This window comes from Kwoniella shivajii, chromosome 11 (genome assembly GCF_035658355.1).
Source record: "Kwoniella shivajii chromosome 11, complete sequence".
In the NCBI taxonomy this organism is placed as follows: domain Eukaryota; kingdom Fungi; phylum Basidiomycota; class Tremellomycetes; order Tremellales; family Cryptococcaceae; genus Kwoniella; species Kwoniella shivajii.
The window spans coordinates 459,884-481,453 of NC_085918.1; the positions used below are offsets into that span (position 1 = coordinate 459,884).

General features: G+C 42.7%; 8 protein-coding genes across 8 annotated transcripts; 3 read left to right on the top strand and 5 right to left on the bottom strand.

The window, feature by feature from the left end:
* Positions 1-147: 147 nt before the first annotated feature.
* IL334_007596 (uncharacterized protein) lies at positions 148-4,476 on the bottom strand (the record flags this gene model as incomplete). The annotated part of the gene is made up of 22 exons (XM_062939286.1): positions 148-404; positions 477-516; positions 577-644; positions 708-889; positions 961-1,052; positions 1,118-1,350; positions 1,405-1,500; positions 1,560-1,621; positions 1,681-1,744; positions 1,810-1,981; positions 2,039-2,299; positions 2,360-2,452; positions 2,511-2,618; positions 2,675-2,736; positions 2,813-3,109; positions 3,176-3,250; positions 3,316-3,445; positions 3,548-4,018; positions 4,148-4,183; positions 4,243-4,292; positions 4,352-4,406; positions 4,474-4,476. The coding sequence occupies 22 exons, from the start codon at positions 4,474-4,476 to the stop codon at positions 148-150; spliced, it is 2,907 nt and encodes a 968-aa protein (XP_062795337.1).
* Positions 4,477-4,847: 371 nt separating this feature from the next.
* IL334_007597 (uncharacterized protein) lies at positions 4,848-6,866 on the bottom strand (the record flags this gene model as incomplete). The annotated part of the gene is made up of 5 exons (XM_062939287.1): positions 4,848-5,020; positions 5,109-5,289; positions 5,446-5,763; positions 5,860-6,397; positions 6,499-6,866. 5 exons carry the CDS (start codon positions 6,864-6,866, stop codon positions 4,848-4,850), a joined length of 1,578 nt encoding a protein of 525 aa, XP_062795338.1.
* Positions 6,867-7,544: 678 nt separating this feature from the next.
* Positions 7,545-9,364, top strand: IL334_007598 (phosphoglycerate dehydrogenase; the record flags this gene model as incomplete). The annotated part of the gene is made up of 3 exons (XM_062939288.1): positions 7,545-7,609; positions 7,796-8,108; positions 8,171-9,364. 3 exons carry the CDS (start codon positions 7,545-7,547, stop codon positions 9,362-9,364), a joined length of 1,572 nt encoding a protein of 523 aa, XP_062795339.1.
* Positions 9,365-9,748: 384 nt separating this feature from the next.
* Positions 9,749-10,871, bottom strand: IL334_007599 (uncharacterized protein; the record flags this gene model as incomplete). Its single annotated transcript, XM_062939289.1, has 2 exons — positions 9,749-10,322; positions 10,438-10,871. The coding sequence occupies 2 exons, from the start codon at positions 10,869-10,871 to the stop codon at positions 9,749-9,751; spliced, it is 1,008 nt and encodes a 335-aa protein (XP_062795340.1).
* Positions 10,872-12,382: 1,511 nt separating this feature from the next.
* Positions 12,383-13,593, top strand: IL334_007600 (uncharacterized protein; the record flags this gene model as incomplete). Its single annotated transcript, XM_062939290.1, has 2 exons — positions 12,383-12,737; positions 12,818-13,593. The coding sequence occupies 2 exons, from the start codon at positions 12,383-12,385 to the stop codon at positions 13,591-13,593; spliced, it is 1,131 nt and encodes a 376-aa protein (XP_062795341.1).
* A 277-nt stretch (positions 13,594-13,870) lies between these two features.
* IL334_007601 (uncharacterized protein) lies at positions 13,871-14,896 on the bottom strand (the record flags this gene model as incomplete). Its single annotated transcript, XM_062939291.1, has 5 exons — positions 13,871-13,893; positions 14,021-14,265; positions 14,367-14,499; positions 14,746-14,817; positions 14,887-14,896. 5 exons carry the CDS (start codon positions 14,894-14,896, stop codon positions 13,871-13,873), a joined length of 483 nt encoding a protein of 160 aa, XP_062795342.1.
* Positions 14,897-15,665: 769 nt separating this feature from the next.
* On the bottom strand, positions 15,666-17,778 carry IL334_007602 (uncharacterized protein; the record flags this gene model as incomplete). The annotated part of the gene is made up of 9 exons (XM_062939292.1): positions 15,666-15,810; positions 15,884-15,978; positions 16,039-16,211; positions 16,265-16,334; positions 16,402-16,577; positions 16,645-16,829; positions 16,895-17,304; positions 17,364-17,473; positions 17,544-17,778. The coding sequence occupies 9 exons, from the start codon at positions 17,776-17,778 to the stop codon at positions 15,666-15,668; spliced, it is 1,599 nt and encodes a 532-aa protein (XP_062795343.1).
* Positions 17,779-18,730: 952 nt separating this feature from the next.
* IL334_007603 (argininosuccinate lyase) lies at positions 18,731-20,323 on the top strand (the record flags this gene model as incomplete). The annotated part of the gene is made up of 1 exon (XM_062939293.1): positions 18,731-20,323. One exon carries the CDS (start codon positions 18,731-18,733, stop codon positions 20,321-20,323), a length of 1,593 nt encoding a protein of 530 aa, XP_062795344.1.
* Positions 20,324-21,570: the final 1,247 nt, after the last annotated feature.

Genomic DNA, 21,570 nt, shown 5'->3' on the forward strand with positions numbered 1-21,570 from the left:
ATCACGTGTGATGGGATCTACCGCTTTGGCTGCGATAAGCGAGACTATGTATCGAGTAGGATATAAATACATGCGAGATGAAGGTATCTCTTTTCGATGATTTTAATTATATACAAACGATTCCATTTAATGTCAAATTGGGAAGGATCAAAAGGTACTCATGACTCCTTGCACCCATTCATTACTCTCAAATCTCTCTTTGAATTCCTCTGCTGTCTTCTTTAACTCCACCAACATGTCTTCTTCACTCATTCCCATTTCCTCATCCCCATCTATTCCTCCGCCAAGCTCTGCAGAACCTGCTGTACGCGATTTCCAAGTATCAAGAAAGTCTTTGATGAGTGCTGTTCCTTCGTCTGTCTCTGTTTTACTGTATTTCATAAGAGACTCATCCGGAACGCCATCTTCAAAGCGTGACAATCATATCAGCTCAAAATTCGCATTATATAAGCCAACAATGAAGAAACCTGACTTACCTCCGAAGTCTTCCAGTTCTTCTGCTTTTCGCTTCGCGAGCTAGTTTGTGACCGGCGTTAGCTGCACCTTCTCACTCAGAGCATCATATACGATACTCACTCTAACAACACTTTCGGGGAAATTAGCCAGCTCAGCAACATGTATACCGAAACTTTGATCGCAGACACCTTGGCACAGGTCAATATTAGCGGGTACTCACGACAATCAAATACAACGGTAGACTGGCTTACCCTCTTTCACCTGGTATAGCAAGGTGATATTCCTATCTTGTCTACCATCGCCATCCCTTTTATCCGTTACTAGCGCTTCCACATGTAAATTTTTAACGTGTGAGAGTGACTGGTCTAGAGTTGTAAGCTCGTGGAAATGAGTAGCGAACAAGCAGAAACATCTGATCTTGGACGCTATATGTCTGGAAGATAATTGATATGTCAGTTTCAGTGATCGGTTAACAAGCAGGTGAAGTCGGTACAATCGACTCACTCGCTAATAGCCCAAGCTAAACCGAATCCATCATATGTCGATGTCCCTCTTCCTAATTCATCGATGATGATCAGGGAATCTTTGGTCGCGGACTATGCTTCACCTTTCAGCTTTTCAACTATTCGAGTATAGAAACTCAAGGCATATTTTCACCTACTTTGAGGATGGTAGCAGTTTCCAGCATTTCAGCCATAAAGGTCGAAACACCTTTAAGTTGACTATCTCCCGCACCCACTCGAGCCAGTATGCAATCGAATATAGGTAACTCAGCTTCATCTGCAGGGACGAAACATCCTATTTGAGCTAGTAAAGCTATGACACCAATTTGTCGGATATAAGTGGATTTACCACCCATATTCGGTCCAGTAAGAATGATGAACTCGGATGAATCTGAGGCACCGTCAGTTACGAACAAAGGTATTTTATCTTGATGATCTCACTCACTTTTACGCATATCATGATCGTTTGGGATGAATGTCACGTCAGGCTGTACCTCCAAGCATGGATGTCGAGCATTTCGAAGTACGACATCACCAGTGCCTATACTCAACCGGTCAACTCCAGTATTTCATTTCGCAACCATACTCAAAACTACTGACCTTTCTCGGTAAGTTTGGGTTTGACATACGGTATAGGTGCAAGTGCCGAAACGTGTGCAAAGCTGGATTGAACTAAAGTTATTTTCAATCGCGCTTGGTTTGCCAGCTCATGGATACTCACCTGATAACCACATCTATAGCAGCAATGATATTATCCAGTATCTCGAGAATAGGGATGTAGGTCGCTGTCATATAATGAGCGGTCTTAGCTTCGAGTGACATGATCTCAATCCGTAGAGAACTGACTTACCGGCTACTCCTACGACCTCTTTGACCAGATGTCGTTGCTTCTTTTCATAAGAGGCTTGCAACTCAAAGTAATTCTCACTTAATGCTTTAAGACGTGATGTGGTGAAGATTGTTCCTGATTTCTGAGTAGCTAAATCGATATACCCTCTTTTCCCTCTTATCGAACCAGCTTCCTAGAATGCCATCGACAAATTGTCAGCTTCGAATTAGAATGTTGTTAGCCTACTTACAGCTTTAGTGACCCTGAAGGAATACTTGTACACTTGATGTTGTTCAAGGTGTAACTTCTTTTCAATATCCAGACCTAACTCTTGCCCAACTCGGACGTGTTCTTCATCGAGCTCATCACGTATTCGCAGCAAATCGTCCTTCAATTTTTGCAGATCGTCATCGAAAGTTGGAAGAAGGACGAAATTGTGATTTCGGAGTTCTTCTAAATCGATAGTATCCTCTACCATTTGTGTATATGTCTCTAAGTCTGCCGAGCGATCCTAGGGAACCGTGTGTTTCAGCGGTATAGATCAAGGTATTTTGGCAGCCAGTACACCTACCCTAAGTGGTTTCAAATAGATTTCCTCAATGAGATCCTTGGCTACACTGTCCACAGGGTCAACGCCTTCCAGTGTTCCTATAAGCCTAGGAAGCTACAGGGTCTACCATATCAGCAATTTCATCCAAACGTATCTCGAATTCAGTACTGACATGCTGCACAGCTTGATAAACTCTGACGACATCTTCAAGTCCCGCAATTCTACGGTGGAATTTCTTGGAGATTCGATGAAAGTCGGGCATCGCCTTGAGGTATGTATCCTGATATCGAGGCGCATCAGCGTTTTCGAGTCTGCCACAGACGTGAAAGTCCTCACCTGAATGGTTCGTCTAGCATTCGAGTCGTCTACAAAAGCCTCAACAACGTTCTGACGTTGTGCTATGCGATATGATCGATATCAGCTGGCCGCGAAGACACGCGAATTGCATCGATTACGATGCTAAACTGAACTCACTGATTTCGTGTAGATTCACTAAAGGTTGTTTCAACCATCTAGCCAACAATCTTTGACCTTGACTTGTCTTGCACCTATTCAACAAACCATACAAATTCATATCTTTGCTCCCTCCCAGTTCGTTAGGCTGAGGCATGAGATTCAAAGCTTTCAATGCCGAAGCATCGAGCTTCATATACTGAGAGAGGTCATGTTTGTGTAGACGATATTGTCCATGTAACGTTGTATCGGCAAGGAGGTTGAGGTAGATGAGGAGAGCTGAAACAGACGACATTGCTATTTTTAGATCGAATTCGGCTGAACCACCACATATCTCTGTTACCCAAGCGCTACAATGTGCGAAAGATAACATGACCAACTTACGAAGCGCAACTCCAGCATGAGACTCATCTAATAATCGATTCAGATCTTGCTCAACGTTTCGAGCTTGGAAATCGGCTAGATCCAAAATCGATTCGTTATAATGAATCCCGCACACAATATCACCAAAAGCCTCTACTCACCCGCCTTGCGCTCGGTCACAATGACCCCGCATCGCTCGACCAGTGCTTTCAGCTTGGTCAACTCGTGATCCGAACGTTTATCGTCTGATTGCATGATACATTCTTTCACACCGAGCTGGATCAATAGAGACTGTGAGAAAAGTCATCAGCGAATGCCCAAAGTTCTGCATAGCTCTCAACGAAGGAAGCGAATAAGTGAATACCGGAATCTTGTCAAAATCTGATTGCTTACCTCGGTATTTCCAAACCCTTCGTCTTCCACGAATTCCCCTACACCAATCAACCTTTCGCTCGTATCGACATAAGCGATACCGACATTTCTTCCACCTTCTTTAGACTGTATTTTGATTGACATTATCACAGCATTTGCTAATAAATCTCTATCATTGAATAACAAATCATCTAATTGCATTAAATTTCCCGGTGAAGCTGATTTTGCAAGTATCCATTTCGTATGATCTTTTCTTCCTGGAACTTTCTCTTCTGGGACGTATATCTCAATTCTCATTTGTTTGACTGTTAATGCTTCTCTCAGAAATGATTTGGTGAGGGATGTATTTATATTCACTGATGTTAAGCCCTTGGAAGCTGACGAACTGGATGTGGCGGATTTACCTGATCCAAGGTATTTGATGACATTGGTAGTCTTATATACTTCATTGGCTATGAATACTGCGTCTGACCCATGAACGGTGTAATAGTCCTATAGGAACAAAGGCTGGATTAGCATCAAGAGTATTTTAGTGACAAAAGATTCGGAAGCGATCAGGTTCTATTACTCAGTTTCCAATAATCAAGAGAAGAACAGTCTGGCTTAGAAGAAACGACCTACCCCTCGATCGAAGAATCTAACCATACCATCCATTTTCTACATTCGGGTATATCAGCAAACTCGAACCTGCTTTCTCTATGGGTTGAGAAGCTTACAGGAGGCATCCTTTCGAAGAACTTGCAGAATCTGTCTTCTGTTTCTCTGTCTATAACGAGGTGAAACTGTCAGACTACGCAAACTTCAATAGAAAGGAATATTGCTAACCCATCTCGAAATGAGCTTTCGGAGCAGACGTAGACTCTGAGCTGTACATAGGCGGCTGGATGAAGATCAGCCAGAGTACTTCTACATATCACAATGGAATACATAGCTGAAGCATGACTCACCATCTTGGTGAAGTGATCCTGCGTTTGTTGGGGAACAAGACTAGAGGGATTCAATCGGTTTTCGAGATTCTGTCGCTACCCAAGACAAGCCAAATTTCTGTGATGATCGATAGGATCACCTGTACCGTATCTGATCAATTGGGACAGTACAGCTCGGGCAAGAGCTTGGGCGAGGTAGCCTGACGATGTGACGGAATCGCGAATATACCAGAGTAGGACAATGCAAGATATCAATCCAATTAATGTTCTTCTTCTGAAATCGCGTCAACCAAACTCGGTTTCATTTTCAGGGTACACTCGCGTGGTGGAGGTAGGTAAATGTCACGTGCCAGCTGAAGCACAGTATATTACATAATATACATGCTATTCACATCCTATGCAGGTTCGACGATCCTGCTCATGGCAGCTTGAGCAAGAGTCATATCCAATGCTCCTCTCAACTTCATCAACTCCCTCTGGAAACTCAACTCCCTTTCTATACGAGATTGTAATTTGGCCATCATCTCATCCAGAATCGGTGATTGACCCAATATAGGTGTATATATGTCTGGGTGGAAATGGAAGTCCCAAGGTCAGCTTCCCTTCGTATCTATCGAGTCTCGTTGACAAACACGAGAAGCGGTTCGGAAGCTCACCAATGATCACACCTGCTACTTCAGAAGCCATCTCGCCAAAACGTGGATCCGTAACGTATCTGGCCAAGAAAGATAGTATAGGTTCTAGCGTTACATCGTCTCTTCCACTAAGAGCCACTCTGAGAGCATCTCGATGTATGAGCTCTTGTATCAGCGCAAATGTGGTAGTAGGTTTAACAATCTATACAACATACAGAATATCAGCATGATAGAATCTTTTTTTTTGTGTATCGTTATCGTGGCGCCCGTTACTATGCCAGTTTCCTCATGCCGTCGCATACCCAGTACACCCCTCGTCGTTCTTGCGGAATGCCAAGACTGACAGACCCTAACTCACCTTTTTCAATCCCGCATCTAGTGCCGCTTGATATTTGAAGCCTTTTAAGAATCTGTCAAACTCCTTCAATTTCCTCTTTCGTCTCACTTCTACTTTGAATTCATCCACTGGCCCTTGTGCTTTGCCCAGATCTTGCCTCTTAGCTTTCACATAACCTTTTCCGAAGATCTGCTCCATATCTGCGAAATATTCGTAGGAACCCCCAACTATTGACAAATTGTTTTGAACAGTTTCAGTGATTTCTGAAGGTTTTGGATCTCTACGTCGAACTGATAATGTTCCATCCGTTAATCCTGCAGCTATATGTGTGTCGTCGGGCTATGAAGTGATTGACATCATCAGTTGCACGAAAAAAAAACTTCCATCTGCCTTGTTTGACAGGTATAACAAATCATACGTAAGATGATAACTCACTGAAACAGCTAAACTCATAATTGGAGCAGGATATCTCATTGTATGAACGACTTTCCATTCTTCCACATCATAAACTTTTACCATTGTATCTAATGAACCTGTTAAAACTCTATTTTTCGATCCATCAAAAGTGATTGAAGTGATTGTTTTTTGATGATTACTCAAAGCTCTTAAGCATTTTCCTGCCATTGATAGATCCCAGATTCTCAATATAGGTCCACCAACTGAAATTCCAATACCACCACTGGGAAACGCTAATATGTCTTCAACTGGTTGTCCACCATGTCTCATCGTGATTACATTCGCTTCTTCAGATGGTAATCGAACATCATGTAATCGTATCGTGGAATCATATGATCCAGATAATAATAATGAAGGATTCGTAGGATGAAATATCGCTGACCGAACATAGTCTTTATGTGAGGCTAACGTGGTTAAACATGATTGTGTTGATAGATCCCACAATTTAACCGTTGTATCATCTGATGCTGATACTATTTGAGGTAGATGGGGTGAAAAATGTGTTACTCGGACGGGTCTAAGGGGGAAGTACAGTACGTGTCAGGGCCCATATTCTGGATACATAGCCGGATGTGTACACATCCACCCCAGCTTTTTATATATACAAAGTTAACTCACTGATTATGCTCTTTCATAGTTCTCAACACAGCTCTACTATTAACGTCAAAAACTTGTATTTGGCCCTCATCATCACCTGCCACTATCAATTTTCCATCTTTCCTGAACTCTCCACTTCGAGCAGTATCCTTGAACCTCGATATGGTCTTCACGACTTTACCTGTTTTCGGTGCGTATATCAGTACTCTTGTGGAAGAGGTGATTGCATATCGATGTGGTTTGGTGGGACAGAAATGTATATGGGTGATTGCTGATGGATGTTTGATGAATAACGGGTGACGAAATGAATGGAAATGTCTCGAATGTGGATTGGTGGTCGAGACTTGACGAGGAGCGGTGGGGAGAGAGGGAAGAGGAAGGAAATCCATGATGGATTATTGAAACTAGGAGATCTTTTATGCTGTTTGAAACCGAAAGTTGTGTGACCGGAACAGTGAATATTTCCCGTTTGTTGATGATGAGCGTTGTCACCTCTCTATGATGCTGCTCTATCCTACCTTATGAGTTTCACCTTGACCTAAGTGTATTGTATGTTGATATGACCTTCAGTCTTTCTTTGTCAAAATAAACTTCTTGAACCATGAATGTCCACCTCCACACACCATGTCACTTCGTTAATCAGAAATCTTTGAGATGGGATAAAATGATCATAAATAACCCAAGAAACAATTGATAAACCCAAAAAAGAATAAAGGAAACGTGGGAGGTTGATTACATAATATATTTGTGAGATATTTCGGATTTTCCACTCAGAGTTGCGTGATTTTGATCAAAGATTTCCGAATTTCAGCGATTTCATCGTCTTTTATTTCTTGAGTCGTTTTAACTTTTTGAATTCGTCATAACATATTAGACATCTCAATTGAACATATAAAAGAGGATCAGTCATTGAATAGTACATCCGCTCTCTCAAAACTCAATTGCTGCTTAGTACCTAGACAAGTGTTCTCAAAAAGCTTTTCGATCTCCTCAACAACACACTCACCCCAACCCAATCCCACCCCGCTTTGGACTCGATCAATCCCTCCACTTTAACCATAAAAAAGATGTCATCTTCAGTCCCTGTACCAGGCCGAAGAGCCTCTGTCTCAGCTTCTGACCCTCCCAATTTGTGAGTCCTCCTTCATCAAATTACCCCCGTTATGTTGTCAGGTCAGGCGAAAGGGCGCGAGAGTAGTCGTGAAACGTGCTTGCTTGTCAATCCTTGATACAATGATTGGACCGTTACACTACCTTTCCTGATAGTACTGTAGCTCACAGAGACAATGTTGCTTACTACCGCTTCTGACACCATTAGCATTCCTATTCCAGCCAATACCAGAGGTATACCAGCATCCTCATTTGGACCTCAGTCACCTAGTGCCATTTCTGGAACCTCTCCTCGAACATATTCCACCTCCTTCTCAACTTCTCCTTCCGCGTCCAGTCATCTCAGAGGTGCTTCGATCGGTTCTGCTTTCCACGGTATGGCAAGACAATTGACCGCTTTCTTGCCTATAACTTATCCCCTAGAAGAAGAGCCTGAAAAGAGACAAGGTGCGGCAAAAGTCTTGCTGTTGGAGAATATCAACCTTGATGCTGCTGATTTCTTGAAGAAGCAAGGTTTCGAGGTGAGTTAGCAATAATCTCCGAATGAGCGTTGTCAAACATCCGGCTGATAAATGTCATTTAGGTTGAGCACGTTACTAAAGCTTGGTCAGAGGAAGAACTGATTGCCAAATTACCTAATTATCAAGCTGTTGGTATCAGATCCAAGACCAAGATTACCCAAAAGGTTATCGATGCCAACCCTCAATTACTCGTTATCGGTTGTTTCTGTATCGGTACAAATCAAGTTGATCTCGCCCACGCCGCACGAAGAGGTATCGCAGTATTTAATTCACCTTATGCCAATTCTCGATCAGTTGCAGAATTAGTAATCTCCGAAATCATCGCTTTATCCCGGCAAATTGTTGACAGGACACATGAAATGAGAGCTGGTATCTGGAACAAGATCTCTAAAAACTGTTGGGAAATAAGAGGTAAAACACTTGGTATTGTTGGATATGGACATATCGGTTCACAATTATCAGTACTTGCCGAAGCTTTCGGTATGCAAGTTATCTATTACGATGTCATTCCAATCATGCCTTTGGGAACAGCAAGACAAGTTGAAACTTTAGAAGAATTATTGAGTAGAGCAGATTTTGTCACCTTGCATGTACCTGAAATTCAAGATACAATCAACATGATTGGTGAAGCTGAATTTGCCCAAATGAAGACTGGTTCATTCTTCATAAATAATGCAAGAGGAAAAGTTGTTGATTTATCCGCATTGGCAACCGCATTAGAATCTGGACATCTTGCAGGTGCAGCAGTCGACGTATTCCCCAAAGAACCTGGATCTAACGGACCTGGATTCAACGAAACTTTAGGAGATTTCATTCCAAGATTACGAAATGTACCAAACTTGATCCTAACTCCTCATATTGGTGGTTCAACAGAAGAAGCTCAACGCGCTATCGGTTCAGAAGTTTCAAATGCCGTTTGGAGATATTTGACCTACGGTACTTCTCTCGGAGCAGTCAATTTCCCTGAAGTTGATTTGAGAGCTATCACAACGAACGATGAAAGACATATCAGAGTTTGCCATGTACATAGAAACGAACCTGGTGTCTTGAAACAAATCAACAACATCTTGGCAGATCACAATATCGAAAAACAGTTCTCAGATTCAAAAGGTGATATCGCTTATTTGATGGCAGATATTTCAGGTGTAGGTCAAGAAGAAGTTGAAGGTATTTATTCAGGTATCAAGAATACTAGAGCCAATATCTTGACGAGATTATTATGTGAGTTGAGCCTTGCTTCTCGCATATGGCCTTGAAATGTATATATCTAGTTGGAATACTGACTATTTTTCACCTTTCAGATTAAACGAGCACAGAGTCATATGTCGGGGAATGATTGATAGGCGCCGAACGGAAGAAGAAGGAAAAAAACGCACATTTAGCTCATCCTTAATCATATTTACATATTCATACGTTACTCTAAGAACTGCTGTTTTTTGGTCAGTTCATCCTGATGCATTGTCTTATTTGTTATTTACAATGAATCTATCGTTAATCATGTTCCGTTATATGTCTACTGAACACGAACATACATGCGACTCATGTGCATGGATACAAGATGATTTCTTACGATATGAAGATATGCAAAATGTTATTGGTATTCCTTCCGTCCTTGTTTCTCCACACTCCTGATGTCAACATCATCTTCCCGGTCCAGCAGCCAAGGTACCTTGACCAGCGCCATTTGCGTATTCATCGTTGCCTTCCAAGAATATTTCATCATCTTCGCCGAATTCATCGACTTCTTGACCCGTTTCATCCGTTGTTCTGAGGGGTAAACCGTTTCCGTCATATCCACCTGAAGCTGGACCACTCAGTGGGAAATCACCTTCACCATCGATATCGATATCGATATCGGCATCGCCGTTCCCTTCCCTCAATTTGTTTAGATAAGCATCATCATCTCCATCCGCATCTTCATCTTCTGCATGTCGATTGTAGTCTTCGTTATCATCGAAATCCTCTTCATCTGAATCAGTTGATTTATAAGACATAAAAGCGTTTAATCTAGCTAATCTATTCGCTCTAGAGATTTCATCTTCGCCTCCAAATGGATCGGCCCCTCCTAATCCGCTGCGGGAAGATGAGTGGGGATTTGGACGACGTGGTTTAGGTGATGAAGATCTGGTGTGATTCAATGACAGTTGTGACAGTGAGAGTGCAGTGGCATTTTGGTAATCTCTTTGACCAAGTGTGAGTGTTTGATCGATTGGTCTGTAAGAGGAGACAATAAGAATTATTTCATGTCAGCTTGACTGTGTTTGTACATCTTTGAGCCAGGTCTGGCATGGTAGTGTAATGAGCGAGTAGGATTCAGAATGAAACTTACAGTATTAAACCGTTCTTAGCTAGTCTACCTTCATCTTCCCTTATTCGTTCTATGACTCTTTCTTTCCCACTTTTCCTTCTTTCACTGTGCCCATTTTCGTTTATTTGCATGTTATTCATCATCAATTCCTGTTCTCTAGCCAAGAGTGATTCTCTTGCCAGTAACAGTTTATCTTTTACTGGATCATGATTTGGTTGAGGTGATGAAAATGATATTGTACTTGGTCCAGGACCGCTTTCACCTACACCTATTTGAGGTGAAGTCGGTGGACTAACAAGGACGTTGGCACCGTTTGGCGAAGCGAATAAAGGCGAGTTCAATAAAGCTTCATTGCGATTTAATCGATCTCTGACTTGACCTAATGTTAAGGAAGAAACGTCGTCGCCTCCTGTAGGCGATGATATTGATGGTCTAGAAGAACGGCGTGGAGGCATGTTCACCGATAACAGTAAGAGCAAGGGTGTGTGCTAGGAGTGATATAATAATTCAGAAGGTATGGCTTTGATCGAAGACGTGTATTGTATGATCAAAATGGTTGAAGGAAAGAACGACAAAGTATGCATAATAATATTGTTCTGTGTACATATATATATACCTTTCTACAACATCCCCTGTGACGAAAGCTAGGCACGTCCTCGGAAGGGCTAAAAGTATAACGTGTAGCAGTGAAATAAATGTGGCACATGAGTATACAATTGCTATCAACCACTTTCTCGTTTTCTCTTTTCGTTTAATGAAGAGTAATCTGCTAGCCCTTGATATTCGACGGGACAGAGAGAGTTCAGCATCGTAAGGCTCACGTAGAGGAGGATATTCAGTGTCCTTGAGATTGCACCTAACACACATCGCAAATTCAAATTCATCCACGGTGAAAGTTTTACGTTAAACTTTGGGGCCACGAATGATGCCTGCGTTGGTGCATGCATCATAGGATTGTAGTACCTGTGTCAACTGTTGGGCATCCGTGTTCATCTAATTTTTTGATTCGGTAAATGAGTACTCTATCTTCCCAGGAGGAGTATGGTGATGTGTTCTTGGCATGAGAACGGCGCTGACTAATTCTTATATAGGAAAATTGTTCATTGAGAAATCAAGCACCCATAATTCGAATACATGCAAATTGTGCCGTCTATTTGTGCTGTCAGCTGAAGCACTATGGATCTCGAAGGAAAGTATCGCCATCGAGTATTTAAACTCATGTATCCCATAACCAGGCCCTAAACGTTCTAGTGGTCCGAATACGTATGAAGGACATAGATGCCATTCTCAATGGTTATGGTGAATGGAGTGGATCGTCGTGATGTGTATCCTAAGGTAGCTGGCTGTGTTCACAGCAATCCGTTTTCATCAAAATGTTGTCGAAAACTGGTCACGCTGCGGTTGGATTCATGTACGAATTGACTAATTTAAAGTCATTTTCTGGACCCTTTGGCCATATCCATCTATGAATTATGGTGTGTTTTCGTCATTTTCTATCTCTGCGTTCCTTGCGGTAAGCGACTTGGTCTTTGCAGAAGATCGTTTGCGACCTTACGGTGTCAAGCAAGTTCGTAGGGGAGAATCAACTGTAAAACAAAAAAAGTGATACATCAATCGTTCATGACACGTCTGACCTTGAATCTCCAAAATGGAACGAGTCAAGAGGAGTGAAAGATCAAAGGTTGTGTCAATTGAAAACACCATCTGTCCTTTCATCTCCATCACCATGACCTTTCTGTGCTTGAAATACTCGATTAGCGTCATTGTGGGTGAGCCAAATCCAGGACGACGCACTGCATCTGCGTGTCCGACTTACTATATATACCATTCTCATTCCAAATTTTACTAATCTCCATTCTGACCTCGCATTTCACTACCCATAAAAGATAAAAACCTCATTGTCCACTAACTCACTCACTTATAACACATTTCGATTACCTCGTCGATTCACCAAAACAGTCCAATCATGACATCTGAACACACTTCTAGCAACATCTCTACTGTCACCGCATTTTCCATATCATCACCATCAATAGCAGCTGAGGGCACATTTTCATCCTCGCAGAATCAATCTTCTTCCCTATCTCTTATTCCCAATTCAAAGAGCAGGGATATCCCTTCCAAACATGATCATGCTCTCCGAGATCTCGGGCCTCGTACTTCGTATTATGCCAAACAACCTGCTGTCGGAACTTGCGTTACTAAGAGGACTAAGAGGAAACGGAAGCCCGCTAACACATACATTGCGCCATCAAAAGTGACGAAATCAGGGGATACTTCTCAAAGAACGTTAAGTAGACGTGAGGAAGTCCGAACTGCAGGTAAGGCAGAACTTTTTTCCATTCTTCTTGTGTGTACGAGCACTGTTTGTTGCTGATCATAGTAATTATTGTAACAACAGATGCTAAACGCCATGAATCAGACTTGGTGGACCCCATCTTAGACAAGTTGGAAAGTCAATTAGGTTCTAATACGGAGGGACTAGCAGCACTTGAGCGAGTGACCAACTTGCTGAATGACAAGTTCAAGGCGAGGCTACGACAAAATAAGATTTTGCATCAAACAACCACCGAACGTGACTCTGTCATGGAGGAAAACAGGAAACTCAGGGAGAATATGGAATTTTTTGGAACAAATGGTGAAACGCTACTCTCAAAAGTTGGGAAAATCATCTCGAACTTCGAAAATAACCACAGGAGACAAAGTCAATATGGAGAGCAGAGTAATGATGACTTGGGGGGAGCGTCTGCTGATTTGAAACGTCACCTTGATATAGCTGCCTCGCTAATGGAGCGAGGTCCCTCAATCGTTGAACAGCACAGGACACAGACCTTTCCACAAGATCCCGAGAGAAGAACCTTTGCACATTCCACCTTTCCGCAGGGGGCTGAATCAGACCGGAATTCTCTGTGCCCTTCATCCTCATTTAAGCACTCTCAGAGTGATTCATCACCATTTAGTGGTTATTTTGACGGAACTATTCACGATACCCAAGATGATCTGGTCAAAAAATCTTGGTCTCCTTCACAAGGATCATCGTCGAAATATCCAGATCTCATCGGCAACGAAAAAGCCGAGACCTTCGGGGATTGGCCGGACCAGAGTATCAACCTCACCGCCCCAAGCACAGGTTTTGTGCTAGGCGATGTGGACATGGATGTACAGAGTACCAAATAAGTGATTATCGTTCGCGCTAGATTCCTCTCAGTATTGATAGATGTCTTCTTTCCTCGGTGGACACTTAATTTCGCTTGACTTCCTTCTTCATTTTAGTTGGTTAGTAGGAGTGATATGTATTCTCGTCTTGTGCCAATCACGTATAGTCAAGTGTCATGCAAATAGTATTGATCGGCATGCTAACGATCCTATGTACACCTGTACATTCTCCTCGGAGAACTTCCACTTCTAACCCTAAAACCAAAACCTAAGCCCTATTCTACAGAAATGATATTGCTTAGAATCTGAGTTTGGAGAAGACTATAATGATTGAACGATTAACAGACTATCAGCTAAAATCCTCAATCTATTGCAATGAGTGCAAAATGGTGCTGTCGCATCTCCTTGAGAGAACACAACGAGACCAAGATGAGAATGGACGACTTACACCACCTGTTGTTTCCCTTGGCGTATCTCTCCTCGAAAGCCTTCTTGATGGCTTTCTTAGCATCCTCACGTTGAGTAGGTTCTTTGAAGGTCTCGGTGGAGACTGATCCTTTCAAAGACTCGAGTTCGAGTTGGTATCGGGTGGGGAGGAGATGAGCGTAGTTGACAACTTTGATGAAAGGCTTGACCTTTGATCGTCGAGCAATTCGTTTTTTACCCATGTTCTTGGTAACTTTGAGGGGGTATCTGAGAAAAGCGAAAAAAAAAATGAATAGTATAAGCGAAGTGAACCGGTGGATATCCCTATTTGCAAAGCTGATAATTCAGATGAAACAGGTTAAACTTACCGCTCAATACCAGCAACAACGGCGTGGGGGTAAGGTCGTTCCTTGGTTCCGTCATCTGATTGTTTGATGACAACAACCTTTTTACCGGCTTGTCGACCAGAGAGGACGACAGCAACTTTTCCGGGCTTGTAGACTGATCGGAAAAAGAATGATATATTAGCCTAAGACCAGGAGGAGTAAGATCCATGACAATATCTTGACAGTTCTAGGTTCTTTGTCGTCGACGCTCTTTCTCTCTTTGTTTCTCATTCATCCTTTTGACAAAACATAGTCTCCCCTTGTCGCCGTATCTAGATTTTCTTTTCTCCGAAAGCCCATCCAATATTCCTTAGGCTTTGATCAACATTTTTTCCATATCCAACAGCTCCCAAATCCTTACTTCCCAGCGTCGACAACAGATAATCATCCCACCTAGCGACCAGTTCCTTTATTTGAAGATAATTGTACTCACCTAAAAAGCAAAGGAAAGTCAGCACCATGATCAAAGATTATCACCTAATGAACGAAAATTTCCACTCACTCTTAACCATTCTGGAGGAGACAACGCAAAGCAATAATCGATTCGTCAGCTTTCGATCTTAGATATCTTCTGTTCCGTATGTATGATGACCTGTTCCACTCACTTTGATACCTGTGAAGAAACCCGTTAGTGTTGAATGAAAAGGCTGGTAGAATTGAAAGAAGCAGCTGAATTGACAAAAGTGTCGAGAGTTGCACCTGAGCAAGCAAGCGAACCGAGAGGATTTGTTGGACAACCAGGTGAAATCTGATCCCAAACTTGCTCTCTCATACATGGTTCATATCAGGAAAGCCCCTACGGTGGCATATCATACATACAAAATATTATGGGGCAAATATTGGACGGAGTTTCTCGGCGATTCTGACAGCCAAGTGTGGCACATTATGGCGCATCCGCTTAATTGATTTGATTCCGCTATTTTGGGTGGCGGTCATCTCCGCGAGGGGGATGATGGAATCTGAAGCAGCTGGTAACTGTCAGTTTGCTCGCAGGCCGATCAAGTATTAGGGCAAACAGCACCACTCTGGCAATGTTCAAAACTAACAATCATCGCACTGTGCATCGTTCGGAGGCAGAAGGATCAATCATTCGGAAGATATTCAATTACATAGCCCATGGATAAACATTTACTTGGCTTATCTTGAGACAACTACTGAAATGTAAAAAATGATAGAGACTTGCTATCTGCTGAAATATAGACCACCTATTCGCTTCCTCAAATTCAGATTCACCTATTCTAATTCCCCTACTGAAGCCTTCCAAGACTTCAACGGCACAGCTCATTTCCTACTGTGGACTGGGACTACGGTCAAATCGTCATCTGCTCTTTTCGAATCCGACGGATCCTCTTCATTGACATTGTGGCCGTCTGAGATGTCATGATCATGCTCATACATATCCTGGCCAATCTTCTGGTTACGTGGTCTATAAACAATAAACCGGTAAGTGCCTTTCACCTCATGAATATCAAGGATCCAGCAGATAGAATATGACTTACCGGACGTATTTGATGTCAATGAAATGGATTAACCAGAGCTCGAACATTACGAACAACCACATTCCAACAGTCAACTTCCAACCTATCCTGTAATGCTATATGACAACGCGCAGTCAGTTAAAGTACTGTTTACTAACTTGTTCAGGATCACTCACGGGCGCTTCTTTCGCTGGCCATATCAAAACATTCGCCCACGAGTTGACGGCGTACCATGTGGCTGTACAGCATCCAATGATGAATGCCCTCATCTCCGTATCGTGTGGAGTCATATCACTCAGCCAGGCGAAAAGAGGTGGCGAAGTGGCAATGAAAGTGAAACTCAAGAAATCTGGAACCGAGATTAGCAAAAAGGTGACTGGGCGATATTCGAGCAGTACTCACACGAAAAATACTTGGCGCCGATTGAGACATTCCATACTGACATGATGATACCCGGAATCAAGCCAATGACCTAGAATAGATTGGTTTGTTAAGCAGTTGGATCAGACGTTAACATCCCGCGAGAATTGGTAACTCACAGCTTGAGCGAAGATGATTGCCCAACGAGTTTGGAATCGATCTGATAGCCAACCCCAACCCCAGACCAAGACAATGGAGATGGCATAACCTCCCAGTGGCAAAGCGTTAATCTGGGCGACGGACCATACTGCAGTTCCGTCCGCATGTTTTAATGACTTGAGGAAAAGATTGAAATCTATCGCAACGACAGGTAGGATATCAGCATATGGTAGGGAAGACGAGAAGAAATTCATTCAACTAACAAAGATAACCTTGTTGAGCGAGTTGAGCAGTCATATAGAGTATCGGGAAAAGGTAAAACTGAGGTTGTTTCACGGCTTTCAGTATCGTAAATCGGTTGAAACTTTTGTTATCGGCCCTCCGGAACCTCAAACTTCTCTCTTGCGCCAGCTGGTAGTGTTCGGGTTTGAGCCAGAAAGCCCATGGACTGGTGATACCAATAACGCGTAAGCGGTCTTTCAATGTAGGTGACCGGGACTGAAGATTACTTACTTGGGCTTTGAAGGGTAATCAGGAATAAGGAAGAATCCAGCAAATGCAATGACAATCGTAATTATACCGTCTATCAGAAACATCCATCGCCATCCAGGGATACCGTGAAGTCCTTCCATACCTTGGTAGATAGCGGCCTGCAATCCAGAAGCGAGCATACTGCCCATCCATTGCGAACTGTGGTAGAAACTGATGCGGAATGCAAGCTCTTTTGGTGTGTAGAAAGAGGCCAAGAGAGTGATACCACCGGGATATGCTGACGCCTCAAACGCTCCGACAAAAGCTCTTAATGCATAGATCTGCTTGACTGTCTTGATCTTGAAGAAACCGATAGTAATTATACCCCAAGCAAGCTCAAGTCCGGGAAGCCATAATGAAGGTCTCACGAGAGTCATCATGATTTGTGATGGCTAGATACGATTGATGCTATCAGATTCTGTTGGCTTTGTATGTATTATTGGGAACTTACAATAACGAAGACAGCATATCCGACATTGAAATAGGTAGTGAAATAGTTGTATTCATTCGCTTGAATATCCAAGTCCTCCTTCATTCCTGACACATATGCAGCAGCAACATCTGACGGGAGAACGATATTAGCAATGGATGGCAAGATGGCATGCAGAAAAGATGATTCAAAGCAGCTCACTTTGCTGGTCTAGACCTTTAATGATTTGTGAGATGCAAATATAAACCAATAAGATTAAATCCAATCTCGCAACGAATAATTTTTCGGCTTTGTTTTTGGCTTCGATAGCCGCACCACTCAGAGGATCGACGATTTTTCCGTCACTCGCTTTGTCAATCTGGTTTGCGGGGTGATCAACTTGGTTGTCTGGTGCATAAGGAAGGATGTCTTCTTCCCTATCATGATGAGTAGCCATGGTATCGAGGGGACGAACAGACGAATAAACAATAATGTTTCGTGGACTTGGGGCTCGGATTGGACGTTTTGCTATTTCTTGCTCGGTCAGATTGTAAGATGGCCTTGATTTGGAAAGTTCTCCGCCGTGGGCAATTGGCATGTCATTTTATGCATCATCGAGCTTTGTTGTTATAGGTATACTTGGTCGGATTTCTCTTATCTTTATCGAGCTTGATTCTCATTGTTCATCGGAAATTAATCCACCAATAAGCATACCTATCATACATAAAAGTAACAACGGTAATCTAGCTCGTACTCGTATTCGTACGCAATTACTCTGACTCGGCGTTTAATACCGGTTTTTTTTATCCTGAATGAGCGGATTCCAGTCCGATAAAAGACATACGAGTATACCCCATATCGGACGAATCTCCATACTCCACTTCGAGATCAGGGCGTAACAGAAGATAAGTTTACGCCAAGCCAATTCAATCCCTTCAGCTCATCTGATTGCACCTCATTGAGAGTCCGACATGTCATACGAAATACGCCCTTTTTGAACGTCTGAATGCTATCTCGCGGAACGATGTCCGATCCCAAAGGTTTTGTTACCGAAGGCTTATCAGCATCCATGGAAATCAGTCCGATCAGCACACCTTACACACATGCGACGGAATGGAGAGAAGCAAAACAAACTTATGTCACCCGCCGCACGAGTGGACACTGCCCGTCGTCCAGTGATATATGCCTACTGCTTCCGCAATAAAAACAATAGGATAAGAAGTATGCATCGTCGAGCCTTCGAAGAAGAGTTGGACATCATAGCTATCTTGTGGCGAACAAATTGAATCTTTCACCATATCTTGAGCTTAGCTAAAGTTGACAGACCCCTCGGTCAAGGTACGTTATGACATCGAAATGATAGTTGACATGGGTTGACTGACCGGTTACCTCAGTGATCATCATTCACTATGCCTATCGCTACTCCTATTTCCAACGGCTATGTAAAGGGCGTCAAGCCCTCCGTCAAGCTCAATGGCCATGCCAACGGTACCTCTGCTAACGGTCATGGTCATCAAGGTGTTGCATTCACCGAAGCTCGACTTGCCAAACCTCCGAGTAAGCTACTTCAGCTATATGAGAATCTCCCTGCGGTCGAAAGGGAGAAGAGGCAATTCGACAATTTCCTGCAAATCGACCTGGCTCATCTGGTAATGCTCACCGAACAAAACATCATCCCTAAATCTATATCCCGCCAACTACTCCCCATCTTGCTTGATATGCGATCCGGTGGTGCCGACGCTATCACTTTAGATATGGATAAAGGTACTTTACTCTTACAAATCGAAGCTGTGTTAGCAGAAAAATTGGGTGAAGATGTCGCTGGTATGTTACATACTGCAAGAAGTAGGATTGATCAAGGTACAACTGCAAGAAGATTGTATAAACGTGACAAATTACTCGATGTTTTGTCGAAATTGGTCGAATTACAAAGTGTTTTGATCAAAGTTGCAACGAGACATGCGACTACAATTACACCAACTTATACCCATCTTCAACATTCACAACCTGGTACATTTGGTCATTATCTGTCATCATATGTTGTCAGATTTCATGATGATTTTGATAGATGTAAAGATGCTCTTCGACGAGCGAATAAAAACCCTCTAGGTGGAGTTGGATTATCGGGTACATCATGGCCTATCAATCGCGATCGAACATCTGAATTATTGGGTTTTGATGGTATAATCTATCATTCAAAGCTATCAAGAGAAGCTTATTATGCTGCAGAGATAGCTTCTTCGCTATCATTCATCATGGCAACACTCAATGATCTTGCAACGGATTTACATCTTTTCTCCTCCGTAGAGTTTGGTTTGGTTGAATTAGACGATTCGTTCTGCAGTACAAGTAGTATTTTTCCCCAGAAGAAGAATCCGGTCACACTGGAAGCCATCAAAGGGAATGCTGGACCCGCGGTGAATTGGGGCTCTTCAGCTTTGGCTACTTTTAGAGGTGAAGGCACAGGTGATCAAGGTATGAGATCAGTCCCTCAACTGGATTCGGCATTCGTCACTACTTCCAATATGCTCGAATTGATGACTGGGATTATCGATACACTCCACGTCAAGTCCGATCGGATGAAACAACTATTATCAACAAGTTGGTGTACCTCAAGTAATCTTGCTGATATATTAGTGAGAAACAACAAACTGTCTTTCAGACAAGCTCACCATGTCGTAGCTAGATTGGTGAGAATATGCGAATTGGAAAGTATACCTAGATCGCAAGTAGTTGGTGAAAACCTTGAAAGGGCAGGTCAAGAAACCTTGGGTCATCCGGTCACCATGTCAGATATCGAATTAAGGGCCTCACTTGATCCTGAAGAATTCGTGAAGACTAGAATTAGTGCAGGTAGTGTAAGTCCTGAAGAAGTCTACAAAATCTTGGCTCTCACTACCGATGAACTTGCCGAGGACAAATCATGGTTAGACGCTAAGAAGACACAAGTGGAAAATGCCGAGGTGAAAATGAGGAAGGCTATTGAGGCAATCATGATTTGATATCATGACATATACGTGGTACTGTTTCCGTCATGCATATTCCCTTTTGTATTCGAGCATAGTACATTGTGCGGCAAGTAAAATGACTGCTCGGCACTGGAGCTAATAGATCTGAGTTCATTCACATAAGCGACGCTTAGTTTCGGTATATACGTCTGTCAAATATCCCCGTTCAGTACCCCTACTAAGATATATGATCATAGCCTGCAAAATCCCTCATAATGATTTGGAGGGAGGAAGGCCAAAGCTACCCATTCGTCAAGAGGGTGAAAGGGTGCAAGGGTGATAGTACTTGGTGGATAACTTTCCGCATGTCTCCGTATAAATAGAGTTTATGTTCATAGAATTCCCACGAGTGTGCGAGTATGGAGAAATAAGATTGGGCCGAAATTGCGACTCGCCCGAAAACACGGTCCCAGACAACCAATCCAGAAGCTGACGCAGCTCCAGTATGTGTATGCACAGAATTCTACTGCTTCATAGGCAAAATCGAAACCTCGATAACGCAGGAACAGACTACCGGTATATGTGATGGGAATCATCTGAATTGAATAACGTAAAAGCAAGAACCCGAGAGAAGATCTGACGAATCAAACATGAAAAATTGACGAGGTACATTTACGTTCAGTTTACGGGAATTGCCTCGTGATGCCTTAATTATCAAGAAGTGTGGTGGGATGTTGGGATGATTGATGTTTTCGCCAGCGACTAAAAATCGGAGACAAACTATAAAATGCGGAGTGTAGGAACAGACGAGGTGTATGTAATCTCATGCTATGTGACTTGCCGAATGAGGACAGTCGTCATACTTCATGAATCACACACACAAATTAGGGTTTATGTGAAGTTGACAGTTTATGTTTTCGAGCTAGTTGGGCCTTCTTTTGGCTATTCTTGACGTTCCCGTTCGCTCTAAGATCAAGTCCGGGAGATCACGACGATATGGGGTGGGAACGTGATTCGTCATACACATTAGCGTGATCGAATCCTGAAACCCTGATAGAACCATCAATTCCAGCAATTCCTAGCGAGAACAAGATCCAGGATCTTATTTTTGGTGTTTTGCACGTTTTTGATATTTAGATAGGGCATCAACTCACTTTGAAACAAGATAGCAGTAATCTAATTTTATCTTCTCCGTACTTCTTCTATACGAGCAACAAGCCTCTTTTTCTTATTTCTAGTTTTCCCATGCAAAAAATAGGTCCAATGCAGAGGCTTAAGAAGAAAAAAGCCACACTGTATTT